The sequence below is a fragment of the Calypte anna genome, chromosome 11, assembly GCF_003957555.1.
Source record: "Calypte anna isolate BGI_N300 chromosome 11, bCalAnn1_v1.p, whole genome shotgun sequence".
NCBI lineage: Eukaryota > Metazoa > Chordata > Aves > Apodiformes > Trochilidae > Calypte > Calypte anna.
Genome location: NC_044257.1, coordinates 4,952,972 through 4,976,042, shown reverse-complemented (window position 1 = coordinate 4,976,042; position 23,071 = coordinate 4,952,972). Strand labels below are relative to the sequence as shown.

The following is a 23,071-nucleotide window of genomic DNA, read 5'->3' as shown; positions in this document are numbered from 1 at the left end:
GTTAAGACTGATAAAATCTTTTTAAGTGCCTTTGCCATTCTTACCTTTATTTAAGAACAGATGTGAGGGGTTTTGTATATTTTTCTCCCTAAATTTTTTTGAACAAACCCTTGCATTTTTTTTAATGCCTTCCAGTTTTGAAATATAAGATTGGAATTTAGACACTTGATTGAATTTGCAAGTGTTCCATGATGTTTCATAACATACAACTGATCTTTGGTCCTTCCAAAAATCCTTTGATGTTTGCACCAAAATATGAGAAGAATTCACATTGACTTAAATAGGTTTTGGCTAAAGAGAATGATGTAAAAATAATAGCTTTTACTTTCATATCCCTGCTCTTATTATTTTTGTAATAAGCTGTTTTGTTTTAGTTTTTCTTACTAGTTGTGAAACTGTGGGTTACTTTGGTACTTAACGTTCTTCTGAAAGAACCTTAAGTACATTTTCCTGGACTTAAAATATCAGCTTGCTTAGCAAACTGAATGGAAGAGATTCCCTGACCAGAAGAAGTGTTATTTTTTTGTGAATGTTTTTTTATTTATTTGCCAAAAACAGTGGTATTTTATGTCTGGTAAATGTTTGGAGTTTTTTTTCAGTAGAAGTGTAGATAAATATTTTTTCAGTAAGATTTAAAGTTAAAGAAACATAAACATGAACTTGAAGTAAGAGGTGTATGTGTGAATTTATTGTAATATGCTTAAAACCCTGTTACTTTTACATAGAACTTGCTTGTGGAGGGGAAAAATGAGTTCCTTTAAGTTCAGAGAGCTATAAATTAACAAAAAGAAAGCCGCTATGTATATTCATAACTTGTCACTTGTTTTGTTTCTTCAAGTTCAACAAGTTAGGTAAAAACTATTCTGTTTTAAAACCACTGCAAATCTGTTTAAGAGTTGACTGATGAGGGTCGAAAGAAATATTTGATATATTTAGACCACAAGTTATTATCATGTCTATGGGTAATTAATATTTTTGCAAAATACAAAATTTTTTTCATAAACACACTTGAGCCCTGAAGTTATTACATTCTTCCTGAAGGATTTAAAAATAGACCTGGAAACTTAAGCTAAGAGCTTTGCAGTCAATAGATGTTATTCTTTTACTTACATTTAAAAACAAATCCTTTAAATTATTGCCTGAAATTTTTGTATTTTTGGTTTTGTATTTTTGCTGTAATTCTGCAAGTTTTGATCAAATTGAAATTTGATTATATATTGGGGAGAGGAATGTCTTGGCAGCACGTGGCAATATTAAAACCTCCGTGTAGCTGGGGATAGTGCAAAAGATGCTTTTTTTGAGGGGTAGGGGTGTGAAGAAAATTATTTGTGAGGTCAGATCTAAGTCAGATTCAGACTGAATTCCACTGTATGGCTTATGATTATGGCTGAAGTTGGCTTCATGAATTTAGAGGGAGTTTAAGGTGTCTGGTAAGGCTCCTGATTGTCATGAGGAAATGTCCTATAGTATGTGAAAGTCCTTCACTTGAATCTGTGTTGTGGTTGTCATTTCATATCCCTAAACTGAAGCTTTATTAATAGTCAGTTGACTTTTTTATAGACTGAGGACAATGGGGTCTGTTTATAGCTTATGAATATAGAATTATTACCTAAGTGACTTCAGGTACTTGTGTGAAAATGCTGAAGCATGAAGCTCCACCTTTTTACAGATTGTTGCTGAATCTTCATAGAATTATCCTGAAAAAGCTGTCAGCCCAGGGCTCAGGCAGGAGCACTCTGTGCTGGGTTAGGAACTGCTGGAGGCCACCAGAGAGCGGTGCTGATCCAATTGGTGGCTGTGGTGTCCCCCAGGGATCAGTGCTGGGCTCAGTTCTGTTTGATATCTTCATGGATGATCTAGATGAGGGGATTGAGTCCACCATTAGCAAATTCTCAGTTGACACTAAGCTGGGGGGGTGGGAGGTGGGAGTGTGGATCAGCTGGAAGGCAGGAGGGCTCTGCAGAGGGACCTGGACAGACTGGAGAGTTGGGCTGATTCCAATGGGATGAGGTTCAACACGGCCAAGTGCTGGGTCCTGCACTTTGGCCACAACAACCCCATGGGGAGCTCCAGGCTGGGCACAGAGTGGCAGAAAGGGACCTGGGAGTCTGGACTGACAGGAAGCTGAACAGGAGCCAGCAGTGTGCCCAAGTAGCCAAGAAGGCCAATGGCATCCTGGGCTCTCTCAGGAACAGTGTGGCCAGCAGGTCCAGGGAAGGGATTCTGCCCCTGGACTCAGCCCTGGTGAGGCCACAGCTTGAGTCCTGTGTCCAGTTCTGGGCCCCTCAGCTCAGGAAGGGAGATTGAGGTGCTGGAGCAGGTCCAGAGAAGAGCAAGGAGGCTGTGAAGGGATCCAGCAGAATTCCTGTGAGGTGAGGCTGAGGGAGCTGGGGGTGTTGAGGCTGGAGAAGAGGAGGCTCAGGGGAGACCTCATCACTCTCTCCAACTCCCTGAAAGGAGGTTGGAGCCAGGGGGGGGTTGGGCTCTTTTCCCAGGCAACTCTCAGCAAGACAAGAGGGCATGGGCTTAAACTCTGCCAGGAGAGGGTTAGGTTGGATATTAGGAAGGAATTCTTTACAGAGAGGGTGATCAGGCATTGGAATGGGCTGCCCAGGGAGGTGGTGGGTTCTCTGTCCCTGGAGGTTTTATAGAGACTGATGTGGCACTCAGTGCCATGGGCTGGGAACCACAGCAGTTGTGGATTAAGGGTTGGACTTGATGATCTCAGAGGCCCTTTCCAACCCAAATGATTGTGATTCTGTGTAATTGTATCTTGGTTCCTCGTCCCATTTTCCATATGAATATTTGCTTTTTAAACCAGTGTTTTTATTAGTACTTATTCCATTAATTGAGCTAGTATTGAATTAGCATTGAATTCGCCCTGTAGTGTATAAAGACTATCCCAGAATCATTATAGCATACAGATAAAATCCTGATTTGGTAAGGATTTTTTTGATAGAATAGCTTTTCTGTAGAAGATGTCAAGTAGATAGATTAGGAATATTCTGGGAGAAAACATTGATTCTGTGGAAAATTAAAAAATAAATTAAGCATATTGATTTTTGTCAAAACTAGCTTGATTCACTCTTCTGCTGGGTCTAGCAGGTGGTTTTTTTTTGTCATCTCTCCATGCCTCAAATTCTCACAGGTCTCTGATACTCCACCCACTGAAGATCTGTGGCAGCCCCTTAGGAGGAAGCTTGAGCTTCCAGTTTCATGGTGAGCACCAGTCTCTCCTGCCAGAAATGCAGAATCAGATTGTGAGCAGCAGGAGCCTGAGGAGTTAAGCAGTCTCACTGCTTAACTGTGTTGTGGCAGCTGTTTGTCAGACTGCTTAGAGTCTGACACAGCTCAGATTCTATGGGTTTTTTTAAAATTTGCATTTTTATATCATCATTTATTTGGTACCTACTTAGTTGGTTAAATAGTATTGAAACAGATACCACTGTAGTTGACACAACTTGATTTTCTTGTTTGCTTGTATAGTGTTTGATGTCATAATGAAAATTTCATGTTCAAAACTTTGATCAGTATTAATTATAATAGCAGCAATTTTAAATATGTCTGAAAAGACATTTGAGAGCAACAAAAAGATATTGGAAGAAGCTGATACACTAATTAGTATCAGTGGTTACTTTCTTCTTTCCAGTGTCAAAGCAACTTCAAATATGGTACATTTCTAACAACAAAATAAGGTAGATATTTTGCCTTATGCTCATCTGAATAGTATTTTATTTACATTAAAATAAAATGCATTACATAACACTGAGGGAAAATTAAGTCGTCAAGTGATAAGAATAGACCCTCAAAAATTTGGGCAATTTCCTTTTAATGTGTATACTGCATGAAAGTACATGAGTGGTGGTCATGGTGCACATGCAGAACTGAGTATGTTACAGAAAGTGTTCACAATTACACTGTCACTAACACTATTTGGAATGAATTTTAATTTATTTTCAGAATTTACCACAAAATAGTAATTCTAAATTTAGAGCCATTTAGGGTTTTTAGTAGTGTGTAAGCTTACACATATCAAAGTATTGCAAATATCACATGAGAGCATTAAGGTAAAAACATGTTAGGGTTTTTAATATAGTAAGCTAATAACCCATTTTTATTTCCTGCTCCAATTATAAAAGCGAATTGCAATCCAGATAGTGGTAGAAGAAGGGCATTTTCAGAAATTGGATGTTATCCATGAAAATTTCCTAATGAACACTTTTCCCTCAGGTCTTTTTAAGTTTTGTAGCAAGTTTTATTGCTTAATAGAGCACTAGTTCATTCTAAAGATGTTCTTTGAAGTAGAGACTGGTTTCATTTACCAACTTAAGGGAGATGGAAAATAATGTACCCACTGCAAATGTCTCCTCTTACCTGGATTTCCCACAGACTCCATTTGAGGTTAGATAAGTAGTTTCCTCTAGATCCTTTACAATATCATGTTTGTCTGCTTGCTTTAAGGCCTGCTTGCTGTATAGAGCTCTTGGGGTACTAAGCAATTGGCTCCTTTCACTGGCCAGTATTAAAAGGTTTAACAAAGTTGCAGCAATAATGACCTTTTATCAAGGAGCTTTTATATTTGCTTCATTTCTGAAAATACTTTTGTGTCTTTTTACACTGTGATGTTAGAAGCAGTGTCCTAGCACTAAAACAAATGACAGCTATTTCATTTTTACAGACATGTCAAACACAAATAATTGGGATTCACTTCAGATGTATGTTTTCCTCACCATAAATAAAAGTCCTGAAACCTCAAAAGTTGTTCAGAATTAAGTCAGTCTAAATTTGTAGTTGACCACTAATCCACTTTTATTACTGCTTAATGGATAAAACTAATGGAGCAGACATTGGTACAGGATGAGAACAATTATATTAAATGGTTTGTTATGTCAGTATTGTAGTGGAAGTATTGCTTGTTGGTAGAAATGGTTTGTAGAAAAATATATATGGCTTAAGAAATGAATACGAATTTGATAAGGTTCAGTGTTAACAGTCTTGCTAGGTTTTGGCAATGTGTTGGTAGTGGTTCCATCATCAAAGAAATCATATTTGTTTTAAGACTGCATTTAGGATATGATTTGGCATTTGACTTGATTAGAGAGCATTTGGGTTTGAGCATGTCAAGAAACTCTAAAGTATTCTTGAAAATTTTGATGCTGGATAGTAAAGAGACTTTTCAAGGCTCCTTTTACTTTCTGTGCTGTGGAACAATAACCAAACTAGATCCAGGAAAATAAGTTTCATGTAATTCTGAACTGATTGATGACCTAAAACTGATAAAATCAGGTGCTAGAGCTGGAGCATCTCTGAAATTTGAGCTGTCTAGTTTTGTAACTAGATGATGTAGCCTGATGTTGTAGCCAGTTTTCTGCAGTTACATTCTCTCTTCTGTGGTTCTGCCCTAATTAGAGGTTTCATGTGATATTCTTGTTATGTTGGGGTAAGCTTTTTACCTGGTTGGATCATTTCATTTGTGATGCACAAGCAAAAAGGCTCCTTGCAGGCCAAATTGTATAAATCTTTACTGAACAGAATTCAAATTTGCAGGTAGTTGTATTATATTTCCATTAAATACAGCTACAGCTGAACATTTATGTATGGTCTACTCCAAAATAAATAATGTTCACCTTAAAACATGTATACACAGAATACCTTGCTGTGGTCTGCAAGATCCACATAATTTCTCTTAAATACCTATGGTTTAGATGCATCCAAATGTTTTCACTTAAATAAGAACTGTAATTATATCAATGAGTGTACAGCATTCAGTCATGCTTGAGGTGTGACATAAAGAATTTAATAGCTGCATATTTTTATGTACAAGTTTGTGCTATCTAGAGACACCACAAATATTAAGGGTTTTGTGTGGGTTTTTTTTCTCTTACTTTAAAAATAGTTTGCATTTAAAAGCTAGTAGCAACTTGCCTCCATTTGTTACCAAAATAACATGGTAGGAGCAATCAATTTCAATTGCTGCTGATAATGATAAGGTGCAATAATTGAGAATGTAGAGAAAAGGAGACTGTGAGCTACATTTGAACTCTGTACTTAAGCAATAAAAAATTTATCAAACTGCAAAAAATAAGTCATTTTAACGAGCACATTCCAAAGGTGCTGGATTTATGAGGAGACCCCAGGAAACTTTGATTGAAATTGCTGTCTCTGATTGTAGTTCTATATTTTATTGGTGCCATATTGTGAACAGTGCTGCTGCCAAAGTGAAGGGGAAGGCAGCGTAGCAGAGAGAGTTAACCCAGAAAGGTTACCTCTTTTTATAATATCCATGATGTATTGCATTAAAAATGCCTTGAAAGCCATCCTAGTTGCAGTTTTCAGAAAACATTTTTCTTAAGTTACAATTTATCCGAACAGGGCAGAACATATGAAAGCCCCTTGAAGACTTTAGTATTGATTTTTCTGAGTATTTGCTAGCTCTTGCTTTCTTGTTTGTGTGCTCCTTGATAGAAAGGCCCAAAGCTGCTCCTGAGCCAAATCTTCAGCTGAATGAGAACTGCTGCACTGAAGGGAGGGAATATGGGGAATGAATTGACAGTAGGAGTTAACTAAGAACTTCAGATTGGCTTTTTAGAGGTTTTGGCTCACTGCCTCTTGAATGTAGGCAATATTTAATTGGCATAGCAAATTAAGACAGTTTATTAATTGTTAAAGACTACTTACATCTAAACAAACATTACAGTAACCACATGAGAGGAACGACTTGAATATTTTGAAAGTAGGAGTTCAAGGTCACTTTTTGTGTCCGTATTCTAATAAGAGTTATAAATCTTTATTTTTATTCAGGAATTAAGACAAAACTTTTTAAAATTATCCCATGAAGGCACATGAGAACTGGATAGTGAAGTGGACACAGAGTCCCTATCAAGCTAATGGAGCACAGGCATGCTCCACAGTTGATGACTTCTGACTCTGCCATTTGGTGCCAATGGCTTGTTAGAACTTCATCCTCCCTCTGTCAAAAAGCTCTTTAGCCATAAAACTGTTATTCCATAGCTGTCAAATACCTTGCTATAAATGCTGACTGTATCTTTCAATTTATACTGCAGTGAAGTAAGCTTATGAAAATAGTTCTGAGGGATTAAGCTCTAAATACTATTTCTATGCAGTGGATTATTTTTTCCCCAAGCTCAATGCATTCATGTTGCTTAATGATAAGAAAAATGTTGTGACAAATGTAGTGAAGCTTTGTTGGCACTTGCTTGTGTTATCTAGCATGTTTGACTAATAATTTTGAGAAAAGAGTCACAAGTATGATTCCAAGATTTGCTCAACTTTGTCTAGGTTGTATTTTGTGCCCATTATTTCACCTTACTTTGCCCCAGTTTATGATTTGTTGAAATTAGAAGTCTTTAAACAAATGAAATTGCTCATGAAGTGCTTTGGGAGTTACTTGAAATTTTTTCAGAAGGTATCTTTGTTTTATATCAATGTTGCTGAATTTATTTCTTTTTTAGTCTTATAAAAGAGTAATAAGAGTTTAGAGTAATTAAAGTAAAAAGAAGTTTAAGAGTTTAAAAGAGTAAAAGAGTTTAGAGTAATGTTTTAGTAATCTGAAAAAAAAGAAAGTGAGGATTGCCTAAAAATCCCATTACATGTACTTAAGAATTTAAAAAACTATTACAAACTTAGCCTTAATTTCTTTTTTCTTTATACTTAACATGAAGTTTTCCTTTTGGTAAAGTTAGCTGCAAAAATGCAGCCATCTCACATGGATTTTTTTTTTTTTTAAACTTTAACATACTTTCCCTTTTGGAGGTGGTGATGATTCCAAAAAGAGACACTACAGAAAATTTAGGATTTGACCAATGTTGGATATCATTAAATCTGCGTTGTTATTAATACTGTATCATTTTATATTTTATGGTTCTCACCTTGTCTTTCATCTTTGTGGTGTTTGTTCCCCTCTCTCTTTCAAGGTCCAGCCATGGAAGGGAGTGATGACCAAAAACTGAAGGGAAGAGACCCAGCAGTTTGGCACGTAGGCTTGAAAGTAGCATGGGACATAGAGACTCCTGGATTGGCAATTCCACTTCACCAAGGAGACTTCTACTTGATGCTTGGTAATTTTCAAGGTCTAAGAAGGTGAACTTACTGTTGAAAACAGAGAAAATGATGCTTATGTTAAAAGAAACTTTCCTTAAATTTGGAACTTATTCAGAAAGACATGAGATGTATCTAGATTATGTAATAAATTCTTCCTACCCTGCCCTCTGTCCTTGAACTTTAGGGAATAATTTTTTTGGTAATGTTTCTTTCACTTCACAACTGAAAAAAGGAAAATGTTTTTCATGGGCCTTTTGTCTCTTGTACAGTTAGAATTTCTAGTCTTCTGTTTGTAGATGCTGATTCTGTTTTCCCTTCTAAGGGCACTTTTACTGAGTTACTGTGAGCATCTGCATCTGTTATGTTCAAAAGAAAACAAAGAAATCCCACAAGCAACCTGTTCTGGAGTTTGGCTTATAGAGTGGCTACATATTATGCAAGCTGTGACTCCAGAAATCTTAATGGTACTGGGGTTAGGTTCTTGAAGTAGCAACCATTATGCCAATTTATAATGTTTTATTGGTCCCCAGTTTTAGGTATTACACTTCTGTCCTTCTGCAAATACAAACATCCTGCTCTCTAGTAGTGGGGTTACACTAAGATCATAATGAACAGAGCTGTCATACTGCAAGAGTGAGTCTCAATGTCTCAAGTGTGGAGGATTAAAAAATGAAAATTAAATTGAGTTCATTTACTTGAGCAGCTGAGCTCACACAGTAAGGTTTTTCCATTAAGGGAAATGAGGCAGGAAGTGTGGGTAAGGTTTGGTGACACAAAATCTGTTGCTTTTGGCTTGTGCTTCTTTTAGTTATCATTTTTGTTTAAACAAACTTAGTTACAAATCACACAACTTGAAACATCAGGAACCCTATTGACATCACTGTGTTTGCTTGTTTAGTGACTGCATGGTCTTGGAAGACAGAATACTTGAGGTGTTATCTGTTGATGTGCTTGTGACTTGGCAGGTAGACACCATGGAACATCTACAGAACAACCTGTCACCCAGCCAACTTGTTGGGCTGCCTTTTAATTTCTACAACTCACTTATACCTTCTAAAAATATGAAAACAGTTTTCTCATAAGTAGTACATTTGTGGGCCATACACAAACCATTCCTTGTTCTTAATTACCTCATCAGATCCTATGCACTTGATCAATGCAGTCTCTTGTATGAAAGAACTGGATTGTCTGTGCTCTTCAGTGTGTACAGATCAAGTGTAAAGATGTGAGAGCCTTTCTGGTGCAGAGGTGTGGATGTGCCTCCTCTTTGTTTGTGAGGATAGATAATTGTAGCCTGGAGGTAAAGGGAGACATTTGTTATATGCAAGTGAAGTTTAAGTGGCAGCTAAACATTGCTAGGAAGGGAATTATTAATGCATTTTTGTGCTTCAGCAGCTTGGGCATCAAGTAAACTGATTTAATCCTTCCTGGCTTGAAAGTTGTGCATAGACAGCTTTACTGGCAACAGATTGAGAAGCAACTTATTAAGAGAGAGTCTAACATCAGTATTTTTATTACAAAATACTGTAGACTGTAGTTGACTGAGTAACCAGAACATAAGGACGTTTCTTTATTTTGTGATGTTATTTATAAACTGTAAGTCAAGTATTAGCAGGTATTCTGTATGAAGGCTGAGTCAGAAAGTTAGTTTATTTAACACATGGCATTATGATCATCTTAGGTGGAAACAAAGGATATATTAATCTTTTGAAGATGATGTGTAAATCAATTTCTTATTAATACTTTGTGAAGAGCTCTGATCTGAGCTCTGTGTGCCAGGTGTTTGATAATCTCTTCATTTCTAGAGCCTTTTTATTTTTTTCTCAATTACATAAAAAATTTTATACAGTCTGAGAGACTATTTTCAAACTGCCCATTTGATTAGGTTTCTTTGTACAGCAGAGCTGCCTTTATAATTTTGACTTGAAGTAGAAGACAGTGTAAGTGGACATGTCCAGTTTTAGTGTATTTTTACTCTTCAGATTTTTTTTAAACTGACTATAAAGAGGATACATCTTGAGTATCCCATCTAAAAGTTAAAATGTTAAATCTTTGTATATAAAGTATCTTGATGATGAAGAAGCCAATTCTAGGTGAATTTACCTTGTGCCTTTATACATCACATATTCCAGAACCTGATTTCAGTGAACAGAGTCTTATACTGGCATTATTTTAAAAGCAGTGGCAGCAGAATGCAAGGCATGAAGTAAATACAGCATTAAGAGAAGAGTTCTGCAGCTTGTAGAAGCTGTTGATGTGCAGGGACTGACTGGTAGGACTGTGTTCTATTTTTGACCACCATTGACTTATAAAACTGTAGCAAAAAAGCTTAGCACCCTCTAGCTCTGTTCTTCCAATTGTTGCAATTCGTTACTGCCTATCACTTTATATAAGCATTATACTGAAATGTCAAGCTCATTATGCTGCTTATAATTAAAAAGTCTGGTCCTATGAATTCCTGTACTTGTAATACCTCAACAATTCCCTAATATTGTACACACACATCTTAGATATGAATATGTGCCTACTATTGTACACACACCTCTTATATATGAAAATGTGGTATTTCTAATAGTAATAGTGAGTACAGTAACTTGTAAATCCTGGTCAGGAGGTATATCAAAGAACAAAAAGATGGGGAGTGTGTTTTAGCATTTCTAGTTGTAATGTTTATGTTCCTGCCTTCACTGGTTCCATAAAATGTTCTTTGTTTTTCTGGGTAGAGTTCTAGTAAAATGCAGTCTTAAAATATATATTTCCACCATTGTTCTCAGCAGTCCTCTTCAGATTAAGTCATATGTCAAAATTGAAATGTATGTTAGTACTAAACTTGATGTGATCAAACCCATCCTTTCAGTAAGCTATTAAAATAATATAAATGCATTTTATTTAAACAAACCAAACAAAATCCAAAATGATTTTCAATAGGACAGTTATTTTTGAAGGCTTGCTCTTCCGAACATGAAGGAAAAGGATCTGCTGAATGGCTGCAAATCTGCTGCTTAAAAACTCAAATCTGAACTTTAGATCACTCATGAAACGGAAACACTTTAGCTCAATTTAGAATAATATATTGGTCTGCAGAGGAAGTGCATACTGAACCCTGCTGTCTCAAGTACACAGTCAGGGGGTGTCTAATATGAAACGTGTTGGGTGCATGCAATAAATCCAGAATGTGTAGAGGTGAGCAAAGGGCCCCATCTGCTCTGTCCTAGAGCATGCTTAACTAGGGTTGTCATGGTCTTACTATTAAATGAGAATCTTTTCCCCTAATCTTTGAGTTAGACATGAGCAGATTTGCAAGCAGATTTACAATTTTCACTAATTTTCCTACCATGACTTCAAAACATACTCAACAAAAATACATTCTGGACTTTTTCAAAGAGAGATTTACTTTTCTGCAGCTGTTTCCCATAGATCAAGTTTTTGCTTGAAGGTTAGGGTTTTAAAACAGCATGAAGATGAACTTGGAATCTTATACTCCTCCCCACCCCCAGCAAATTATAGTTCAAGAAGCATCAAAAAATTATTTTCATAACCAAGCAGAAGTAGGGTGCACACATTGCAGAGGTTGACTTGTGGTTAAAGATAAATATTTAATGGAAACACTTCCACATGTATCTAGTGGCTCATTAAACTATTTCTAGATATTTAATCTGTTTCTATTTTCACAAACTAACTTGAACCCTCTTTGCTCTCTAGCATCTTGAATGTGTTGGGGTTTTCTAGCCCTCTTTTTTTTCTTTTTTTCCTTGAGTCCACATTTAATCCAAATGCTATATTCCTTGATTATTAAGACTTCGAACCTCAGCAAACTCTTTGTCATTGCAGAACTTTCATCATGAAGTTTGGCAAATCCCAGACAATTTTTTTTTAGTTTAGCCTTTTATTCATTCTTTGTTTTGTTAGTGCTCACTTTTCCTGTTTAAAACCAATCCTTAATTAGGGACAGATCATTGTTCTAGCTTTCTGTTATGAAAGTAGTATCCCATGGACCTATAATTACAATCTCTTGGGGAAGCAGACATACCTTTTTCTTGACAATACCTACAGTGAAACTAATTTGCTTGGTTTTGTCCTGCTGAAGCACTGTGTGCAGTTGGAAACAAGCAGAATTGGAAATGGAGGAAGAGCATTTTTATATTTTTGAAATTGGTCTACAATATGCTTTAAAAATTCTCTATTTGTTTGTAGTAGTCAAGAAAACTAACAGCATGAGTTAATTTCACTTTTGCTTTTGGTGTTTAGAATTTGAAAGCTTTTTCCAGTGCTTTAAACCCCGACTGTACCTGTTGTCTGCTTCATGAAATAGATGACAGATATCTATCTAACATGCTCAGGAAGAACCCCTGAAAGGTGTCATAAACCCTGTTGCTAATTATGAGAGCATTTTCCATTGTGGTTGGTGTTTTCCAGGGAACTTATCTATGTAGAAGTAGTAAGTTTGGGTCTTCAATCCCTGTTCCTTGCAGTAAGGATTGGCTAAGAATCAATGTCCTTTATTTCTATCTTGCATTTGTTCTGATGGTCTGCAATGGTGTGGGTGTACAGACCATGTTTCTGAGTGTTTTGACTCCTCACTTCACTGCTGCTCTGATAATCAATAACAAATAATAATAACTAAAGTTAGGTGTATAAATATACACATACTCATCAGTCCATTCTTTTGACAAAGTCTTTCAGTCTTTCTAGTGGTGGTCCAGGTATTTCAGCTGTCCAGAGGAAAGCTTACTGTGAGGTGTGGACCAAATAGGGACAGGGATGGATAACAGGATTAGAGAGAAAACTGTGGAACAGGCATTAGTTTTAGTCAGTGGAGAGGACTGTGCTGGGAGGGATGTATTTGAGAAAAGAAGAGGATGGCAGAAGAGTCTGTATGGGGTAGAGACAGAAAGGTCTGTGACATGAACTTGGACCCACAATTTAGACTATGCGGCATCTGAATTCCAAAATCTATCTGCTGCCTGCAAATAGTGGCAAAATCACCAAGGACTTTGTCTGCTAAGAGAGCATGTATAGAGAATACAGGTAGTCAGCATCTTATAGTAGAATGATGCAAACATTAGCAAGTCCCTTAATCTCTCCTTACCTTGCATTGGTTATTGTAGGAAAGCACCATGTACCTTAGATGGTTTTGTATTGTTTGGGTTTTACTTTTCCTGCAGGTCTGAGGCATTAAAAATTAAATGTATTAAATAAAATCTCTGTTTTGTAATGGTTTTGTACAAGGTATGCTGGCCAAAGTTTCTGTAGCTGGAGATGCTGAGTCAAATAATTGTGTATGTTTGCAACTAATCAGATTATCTGCTAAATACTCTTGTGACTTCTTAGGACTTCATCTGTAAAATCAAAATGTGACCTTCAGTTTATTTTAAACAGACTTCAGGTTGATAACTTTGTTTTCCAAGGTGGCTTTGGCCAGCTGTACACAATCATATGTGTGATTAATTTCTTTTAATAAATCTTGCTTTGGCTATAATAGCCCTATAATGGGATCTGGCTGTAAGGTGGCAGATGATTCATTGGGAAGTGGCAGGCAGAAAGTAGTAGAGTAAAAGAATAAAACAATTCCTTTAAAGCAAAGAGATTTTGCCATATACAGGAAATAGTGTGGAGGAAATAGTTGCCTTGTGTTACACCTCAGACTGAAAAATGAACTTTTTATTCCAGCATTTAAGCACCAAGGATCTGTTACCAGTCAAGTTATGTTCCTTCGAATGCAGACAAGCCCTTTAGGATATGTCAGTAGCTTGGGGACCCAGAGCCAGGCATTATGCTGCCTGAAGTGCATGCAGTCATCCACATTTGCATGGTGACTGGTGGAATCTTGTCCTATTAATACAGATCAATACTTGCTTGTGAGTAAGAACAGCTTTAAGAATACCTTTGTGTGTGGTTAGGCTTTGATTGAGAAAATTCTCTTTGGTCAGGCTAGCACTCTAGCATGTACCTGGCTTCATTAGTTTTTCTTGCTTGTTTTTAAGTATTGCTATTTCAAGTTTGTACTGGTTTTGTAAAGAAACAAAAAGCCTGATCAGACTTCAGAAAAGTAGTTTATGCAAGTGATGGCATCTCTCATAGATGTGGGAAAGTTTTGAGAGAGGAACAGTCATGTAAACAGAAAATGATTGTTCACTTCAAAACGTCTTCCTTACCTGGCAGCTGCTTAATTGGCATATGCATCTTGTAAGCATCCATATGGAAGAAAAGACTTTTGAGAAGGAATCTGACTTCAAATTCCTAAATATATTGCTGAGTTGGTGTTAGTGGTGATTTAAAGTCAAGTAACTTCTCATGTGCATGATACAGTTTGAGTAAGTTTTGTGGGATTTTATTTTTGTAATGAGGTGTCCCTGCCATAGTTGTTCTCAGTTTGTGGTATGATAAGAGCTCACTGTTCTGTGGCAGAAAAGCTGCCGTGTTCTCTTTAGTTTCACCACAGACTCAGAACTGCCAGACAAATAACTTGCCTGTCTGCACTTTTCCAAAGCAGGACTGATAGGTGTATTCCTGCTTTCATGTGCATGGATTTTATGTGCTGCATGGTACTGGAGAAGCTGTGCTCTTGTTTCCCAAACTCCACCAATCAGTCTTTAATCATATAAAAATGATGTTAGGTCTGTATTTTCAGTATTACATTTGACTGAAAATCACAGGAGGGCTGTGATAGTTTGTCTTTAGTATCCAAGGAAGGTATCAGTTTTGGTTTGGCTCTGAAACCAGTTTAGTAATTTGGATGAAGTGTTCTGTATCTGAATAAATGCTTGTACTGTCAAATGTACAAAGGCCAATTTAACAAAGAGTGTTTTTTCTTTTCAATTAATATGTTTTTAGAAGAAAAAGGAAAGCAAATCTCTACTGTAATCTTTTAAGACCTAGAATGCATTTTTCAAATATCCTTTGAGACATGCAATCCATGAAGCTTCAACTCTTTTTGTACAATTAGTTTTAGATGAATTATAAACTCGTAGAAAGAAGCCTGTAATTTTAATTTAAGAGTCATAAAGGATTAGAGACAGTTGGAAACAATTTCAAGGGAGAGCTCTAGAATGAAAGATTTGCCAGGGGTTTGAATAAAGGTGCAAATCACAATGTAATACTCTTAATGCTGTGTTTGCTACATAAAACACATGACAGTGAGTGGGCACTGAATGGGGTAGTGGAAGTGTTCAGGTTTATTTTCTGTTACAGCTGATCTTGAAAGTAGTTGTGATTTTTAAATACTGCATTGTTCAGAGATTATTTTGTTCTGTGGCCCTTGCAAGACTTCATTATATGCAATCTGTCATATCTTTAGGTATGAAATCACTTTTGTTCTTTTTGGTTTGGAGCATTTTTTCAAGTTTTTAAACTTCACTTATCTGCAGACCTCATAAATGTAGAAAATGAACCTAACATCTAAACTTTCTCACTAGGAGTTTCTAAACTGCTTCTTAACACTTGTCTGCCTATTCCAGTTGGTTTTCTGATAATTTTTTTTCCAAGTATGTGATAGTATCTGTTGTCTTGGCTATGAACTTTGTTAATAGTTGCTTATAAAATCCATAAAAAGAAGATACTGTTCTTACAACTAAGATAAGTTCAGCCATTTATTCTGAATTTTTATCCCCTAGACTTATCAGTTTTAAACTTTCATGTTTGTTGCAAGGTGAAGTGAAAGTCGCAGAGCATATCTTTTTTCAGTTATAAAGAGAATGCCATTAAACCTCAGACACTGTGTTTTATTTAGTCTGTTACTCTGTCATGAGGGCCAGAAGAGCAGTTTCAAAAATTAGGAATTTGGGATATCAGATTTTGAGTGTGCAACAATTGATGTCTTAAAAAGAAAATGTATTTCTGTGGTGGCAAAATGAAGCTTACAGTTTTGTTTTTTTTTTCATTAAGATGACTGAAGCTGAATTCCATGAAAGAATCAGTAGTGCTGAAAACACACACAGTTAACTAGCATATATTTAGTTCTCCTGTTCTCTTCTGATTTTGTCTGACAGTTTTTTGCTTGGTGACACTTCAGGTCACCTAGTTTTGTATGGGGTTTTTTGTCTCTTTCTACTAATTTACAAAATTATAACCTAGGAGTGATTGTACAGAAGTTTTTGCTTGATTTTCAGCCAGTTTTTTTCCTTGTACTTAAGGTTTTTTTAATCTGTCTCTAGATGACCTCAATATGACACATCAGCACTGTGTTCTGGCTGGTTTTTCACCTCGATTCAGCTCAACTCACAGAGTGGCAGATGTAAGTACCAAAAGTGTTTTGCTGTTGAGTCACTGATAAAACTAATATTCTGGTAGTGTATATGTAACACCCATACATGTAAAACCCATAAGTTTTTTTGTCTCAAATAATAGGTCACAGTTATGATCACAGCTCAGATTGTTTTCTTGAATACCTATTTGTTTCTTTTTGGATTGAGGTACACTTGTTTCTGTGTTGGTAGTTTTCCTTATTGCATCATTAGGCCTGTGTAATACAAGTAAGGCAGGTGCTACATCCCACCTCATGAATTACTGAAGAAATTTAGAAGCAACTGTATTTTCACCTAAAATGTTTTTTTAACATTTATGCTTTGGTAGTATCCCAGTTGTAGACAGGGTTCATGATGAGATAGAAATACTCAAAACATATCAGCAGTCTCACCTAGCAAAAAAAATGGTCTTTAGAAGGTCAGAACAGCTAAAAACAGTCATGTGTATGCTTTAAATTAGATCCTTCTGTACATCTGAGGATTGAATAAGCAGAGAAGTGATGGAGTCCTTTGTCTCAGAGTTATTCTGAGATAGCAAGACTCCAGCCTGGTATTCTCAAGTGCTAAGACACAATTTTTTCTTTTTTCAATATTTCACTTATTTCTCTATTACTATTCCTTTCCATTGAGTTGTCAGCAGCCTTGTTTATGTAGTATACTGATGTGAAAACATACAGGAAAATAAAAATATGCATTGTCAAAAGATGCTTTAAAAGAATTTACAATTAACACTTTGTTCTTTCATCAAAGCAAAATATACCACTACTGAAGCAAGAGAGATACAGGTACCCTGGTACTTCTATTTTTGCCATTACTCTTCCTAACATCTGCTTCTGGAAATGAAGCAATACATGGACAGACACATACATACAAGTTTAAATCCAATAGTTTGTATTTTTCTGCTGTTATTTTAAGAGTGCTCTTGACTTAATGCTTCTGTCCCTGTTAGCCTTACTGGAAAATGCACACTTATTTTTTAGTATGAAAAGCTTTGCTATTAAGTGTTTTGGATTTCTTTTTTTTTAAGGTGTTGTGACTTTAAGTTGTGTAGTATGAAAATGTTGTTTACAAAGAATATGGGACCAGGGGGTCCTTATTTAAGATTGTTCTTTGAAAATTTAACTGCAGGTACAGGTATTGAAAATTATTAAAATATGTACATGTCATGTTTCTTTTTTTTTTTTCCAAAGGTGGTTTTACATATTTTCTTCTAATTTTGGATGAAATCTCATGAAAACAAAATAAAAACCAAAGCAAAACAAAAACAAAACAAAGCAAAAACCAAAGCAAAATGAAAGGAGAAGTGTTGCCATATTTGTACAGTGAATTTAAAAGGAATTTTATTCTCTCCTTCCAGTGTATGCTATATTGATTGGCTAGGTGTTTGGATTCAATTGTTGCATAATTTATATGATTAACTATATGGACACATATATAGACTACATAGCACTTAAAAAAAAAAGATTATGAAATAAAGTTAGAAACACAGCCCTTCTGTACCTCTCCACTTATCAGAAGCTAATTGTTAAATCTTTTTTAGAAATACATATGTTGTGAAGTGGCTATATATGATTTTTTTTATTGTATCTTTATAGTGTTCAAGAGGAACATTGGATTACATATTTGGACAATGTGAACTGGCACTCCAGAATTTACAGACTGATCCTGATTCCAGGGCTTTATCTTTGAAATCTCTGGAAACTGCTGTTATAAAGCAAGTAGAAGAAATACATAATGAGGTGAGATGATTTGCACTGAAAATGCTTCCAGCAGATTCTCAGAGATGCAGTCTGCTGGAAGAACTAATGGCAATTAGGTGTGTTCACAGTTGTGCTCACAATTCATTAGACATCAGTTTGAAATGTGTTTTTTTTGTTATTTTACCTGTATGCAATAACAAGGATTAACTTGGATTGATATGTTCATTCCCATTAAGGTTCCCTTTTTTCTTATTAATATCCCTTTGCTGATAGAGTAGAAGAGCAGTTTCAGTACTATTACAACAAATCTGATAATCTAGTGGATAAACCAAACTACTCTAGGACTTCTCTAACAAAAAGGGAGAGAGAAAAAATATTAGAGGGAAAGAGCACAAAAATTTTCACTTGTTTCTCAGGTGTTGAACCAGGGTTTTTCTTTAGTATGCCAGGTGTGACATTTGTGACTATGTGCTTTCTATTCTGAGGAAAATACAGTAGAAATAATTGTGAGGAGCATATTTAAACAAGTTATTCTCTGCTACAGAATATGCAAGTGCATATTCCACTGAAGCTTCCCAGTTGAAGTGCAGATCTGGAATCTTAACAAACACATTGATTTGAGAAATGAATTGAAAATCTCAGACAGTATTTTGAGAGACTGCAGAAGCAGGTAATTTTACCAATGGTTTAAAATTAGGCAGTATCAAAAATTGTTTGGCTTATAGAATCAGGCATGTAACGCAGTGGACTTGGGTCTTCTCACAAAGGTAGTGTATCTGTAGATGGCAATATAATTTTTTTAAAGTTACAGAAAATGTAGTCAAGGGTGTATATTAGGATTTCAAAAAGACAGATTGTTAAGCTGCTTTCAGCTGTTCCTAACTGTAAAGAACTGATGATCACCTCTCTTTAAAAACAGCTAAAGCAACCAGTTAATAGAACTTCTAAATGACTTTTTGGTCAAGTATCACTTTTTTACCTGTATTCAGACATTTTGAAGGAGCTTTTCTTGTATTTCTAGTAAGATGAGTATAACTGCTGCTAGGATCCATATAGTACACAGGTAATTTTGAGTCAAAGTAGCTTTTGTGTAAGCTTTAAACTGCTATCTGCCAGGGGTTATACGATTGTGTATTGTTACTAAAACTCTGTGAGACACATTTTACCTGTGTTGTGTTTAGAGTTGGTGAAATAGAGTTTAGTGATCGCAGAAGACTTGTACTCTTGACTTTTAGCAAAACAGCTCCTGGAGCAATTTAAAGAAGTCTTGATGGATGCAAGGTTTTACAAAACATTAATCAGGCTCAGTCCATAAAACTATACACATATGTGGTTTGCACAGCTAGGGCCACATGCACAGCTGGTGTGAATTTGCACGGGTCCTTTAACATCAAAGACGTTTACATCAGGTGAGAGACTAGCCCCTGGTGTTTGCAGTCACCTGAATAATTTTGCTATGTGACATACAGGGATGTTTCCTGTTACACATATGCCATATACTGTAACAGAAATCATTGTTTAACTTGTACATATTGTGCACTTAGACTTAGTAAACACACTGGACCTATATTTCATTTAAAAAAATAATACCCACAGTATTGTCACTTGAAGGGTAAATTCCATATGCTGAAGTGCTATGTACATTTTATTTGCTGCACAACCAGACAGAATTCTTAGTGGCTTATCAATGTGGTAAATGCACATTTCCCTTTTAAGCATCACTGAAGTGGAAAACATACAGATCTGTGTGGCTAATTCAGCTTTTTTTTTTACATGGGAAAGCTTCCTGTCTTCTGCTGCACCACTATGTGCAGCAGAAGGTCTTTATGATAGGTCTTTAAATTTTGAGGCAGTAATACATATTATAAGTTCAGGTTATCTCAGGGAGGTGAAGAATAAGAAAATGTCTTTAAAGAAACAAACTGTTTAAAGATGAAATTGGTTCTTTCATTTGATTGTTGTTGTCAGGATTTGATTACTTGGTTTTGGTTTTTCCCTTACTAACATTTTTAAATACAAAAGACAAAGTCAAACACAGAGTTAATGAACAACTTCCACCCTATTTTGCATGTGTATATATATACAAGATACACAGCTTTCTGTGCTAGTTCTAAACCTTGTGATACTTTTTTTTTTCTATTCTTCTGGACCAGAGATCATGAGCTTGAAATTGGCTCGTATTTCATCTCTAGTGGAATTGGTGTGGCTGTATTTTGCTTTCAAGTATTATAGCTTAAGTTCCTCTCAGGGTTTAACTCAGATGCAGCCATTGTTCTAGGTTCTTTGTCTTCCTGAACTGCTGTGGGTTTGGGGTTTTCTTACCCTTCTTGCTGGCACCTCTGAAGGAGCTGTCAGAGATCATTAACTGGAGCAGAATCATCACAGTACCATCAGGCTATGGGTGACTAAGCTAAAATGTAGTAGTTTAGCACAGATTCACAGTCTGTGCTGAAATTAACTGGCTCTGCCAAATGAGATCTGGATGAATTATCTGTGTCTGCTAAAGGCAAAAAGCTTAAGAGCAAGTCTGAAAGAATGAGGTGTGATCTTGCACCTTCTCTTGTGTATTCCTGGGCAGGAAGGTTGACCTGCTGTGCTGATAAAGTGCTTTTGAACTGAAGATATGAAGCATAGGTGGAGGTTTAGATTTTTCCATTTCTGTGGTGGGCAGAGAAGCCTCTACAAGAGTTATGGGAGAATATCTGGGGGATGTTTTTGCTGCTGTTACAGTTCCCAGAGTTTATTTGTGAGAACGTTGTCTTTGTTTTTGACAGACGTATTCCTGTCTAGAAAGGAAGGTACTAACCTGAGGAGGTTTTTAGCATTTCTAGTGGGCAGCCAGGTGTAAGTTTAGTATTTCTTTAGTCTTAGCTTTGTTGTCATGGCCTCCCTTACTAAAACAGCCTTCAAAGGAATATCTAAGTAATTGGGAGCTATGTGCTGTTTATTAGATGTGTGAGTCACTTCACTCCCAGTGTGTACTTTGTAGTTCTAAGTTAAGATAACCTTAATTAAGGAGTATTCACGTGTGCTGCTTGTCTGAGTAGCTTATGTGCTTGAAGTCTGAACAAATATACTTCCATGGCAGGGTATCTGGTGAACAGAGGGAACAGAAGTAATTACCTGGACAGCTGTGAGGTACAACAATGCACACAGAGTGTTAGAGATGGAAGGAAGTTACCCCTTTAAGCAATCAGATTGCTTATGGCCACTAATTTATCCTGAAGTAAATGATCTTGCAGAGTTCACTCATTGTGGACCTCTTACTTCTACTGAATCACAGTTGGCTTTCCAAAATATATGCAGCTACTGGATATATCCTAGGCAGAGCTACAGGGGACCTGAAGAAAGCTTTTGTCAAGGAAATGCTTTTTAAATAATAAAACACGTCTGGACAGGTGATGTAAATGCTCATATATATAAAGCTAAATTTGCAGAAAAGATCATCATCAGCCTATTCTTCACATTTCAAAGAAAACTTGTTTTCTTTGCTCTGAGTAATGTAAAATGCAATAGTTCATGTTCTGTGAGATAGTTTCAAGGCTGCTTTATTTTCCAGCACTGGATGGTCTCAGTGAAGTAAAACATTAGAGCAAACTTTGTAACATCTGCAGATGGTCTTGCAAATGTAGCAGATTTCAAAATACCAAAGTTTGTAAAGGTGGGACATCCTCCTCATTAGTGTTTCTGCTCAGCCATGATTAGCAAATCCTGATTACCACGATTAAAACTTGTGACTGAATTAGTTTCTCTTTTGTTCATGAGATACAGTAACTTTGCCTACAGCAAATCTATTTTTTAATGCAGCAGTACACACACAAATTGGCTGTGGTTAATGCACAGGGATGTAGAAAAGCCTGGACTAGTTAAGCTAAAGGTGGGTGGTGGTAGACACTGAGGTCACTGCTGAGAAAGGGTAGCTGTGCAGGCAGCCCGAGGAAGGTTAATATGATTTAGCACATCACAGTGAGCTGACAGTATGCCTGGTGGCTGGCTGGTAAGGAAGAGAGAAAGTATAGATCACCTCATGTGTGGTATTTAATAACCAATACTTTCAAATAATTGGCTGAGGAGCACTGCCTCACAAATGTCAAATGCTACCCTTGGCCTTTTACTACCCAGTATTTACTATAACCTAAAATTGGCCTTTGATCATTGTTTAAAGGGCAACTTGGAAATATACTGAGATTAGACAAATGAGGCCTGATGCTGAGTTGACTTGCAGAGTTGTAAGTCATAAGTGAAAATTAATAAGGAGATGAAAATTGGTCTTAAAACCCTGTGTGGATATTTTATATGCTAGTATGTTTAGGGTTTATCCTGTTCAGTCATGTAAAATGCTTTCTAATGGTAACTCTGATACATGGGAATCTCCAAATCAGAACTCTGACAAAATCCTTGACAAGAGCTGTTAACCCGAATTTTATCACAGATGATGAACGTTCTGTAACTTCAGTTCCAGTAAGGCTGGAATTGAGAATATTGTCTCTCTTCAGTCTTACTGTTGCATTTTATTCCTTTTTAATCCTGGTAAAACTCATCCTGTATGTGGAGGAAGCCAAGCCACCAGGAGTGCCTTCCTGCTACAGGAAAAGATATTACTAAATAGATTTCAAGGAAAAAAACAGGACTTGCAGCTTAAGAGAACTTGGAAAGCAGATAGGAGATGTTTGGGTAATTTGTAATGGGTGTGGTGTAAAAAGTGTTAATTAAAAATACCAAACAAACAGCATAACTGGAATCTCTGGAGATTTTTTGCAGAACTAAATATTTAGGTTTGTATAGATCTAGAATAAGGATAGAGTGATGGAGAAATCATGTCACCATTGCCTCACAAGTTGATGCTTTTGCTGAGAATCATTTCTTTCCTGTGCAGTTACCTGTGAAGGAGCTTGATGGCTAAGTTTGGGTGGGTGAGTGTTTTTCTCTGCAACCCCCATTTCTTCAGTTCAAAGTTAGATTGAGATGTCGTGAGATAAACCTGAGTTTCAGAGCTCTGTTAAATGGCAGTCCCCATCATTAAACATCCTCATGTTGCATTTGGTACACTGGCCTCTGATGAGAGCA

At 36.4% G+C, this 23,071-nt stretch overlaps 1 protein-coding gene across 1 annotated transcript in view; it reads left to right on the top strand.

Moving 5' to 3' along the window:
* The window catches only part of FTO (FTO alpha-ketoglutarate dependent dioxygenase), a 222,272-nt gene that overhangs the window by 37,784 nt on the left and 161,417 nt on the right, over window positions 1–23,071 (top strand). The window contains exons 4-6 of the mRNA XM_030457999.1: window positions 7,935–8,078; window positions 16,215–16,294; window positions 17,900–18,043. Coding sequence (XP_030313859.1) covers window positions 7,935–8,078; window positions 16,215–16,294; window positions 17,900–18,043 — 368 coding nt within the window. The remainder of the gene's footprint in view (window positions 1–7,934; window positions 8,079–16,214; window positions 16,295–17,899; window positions 18,044–23,071) is intronic.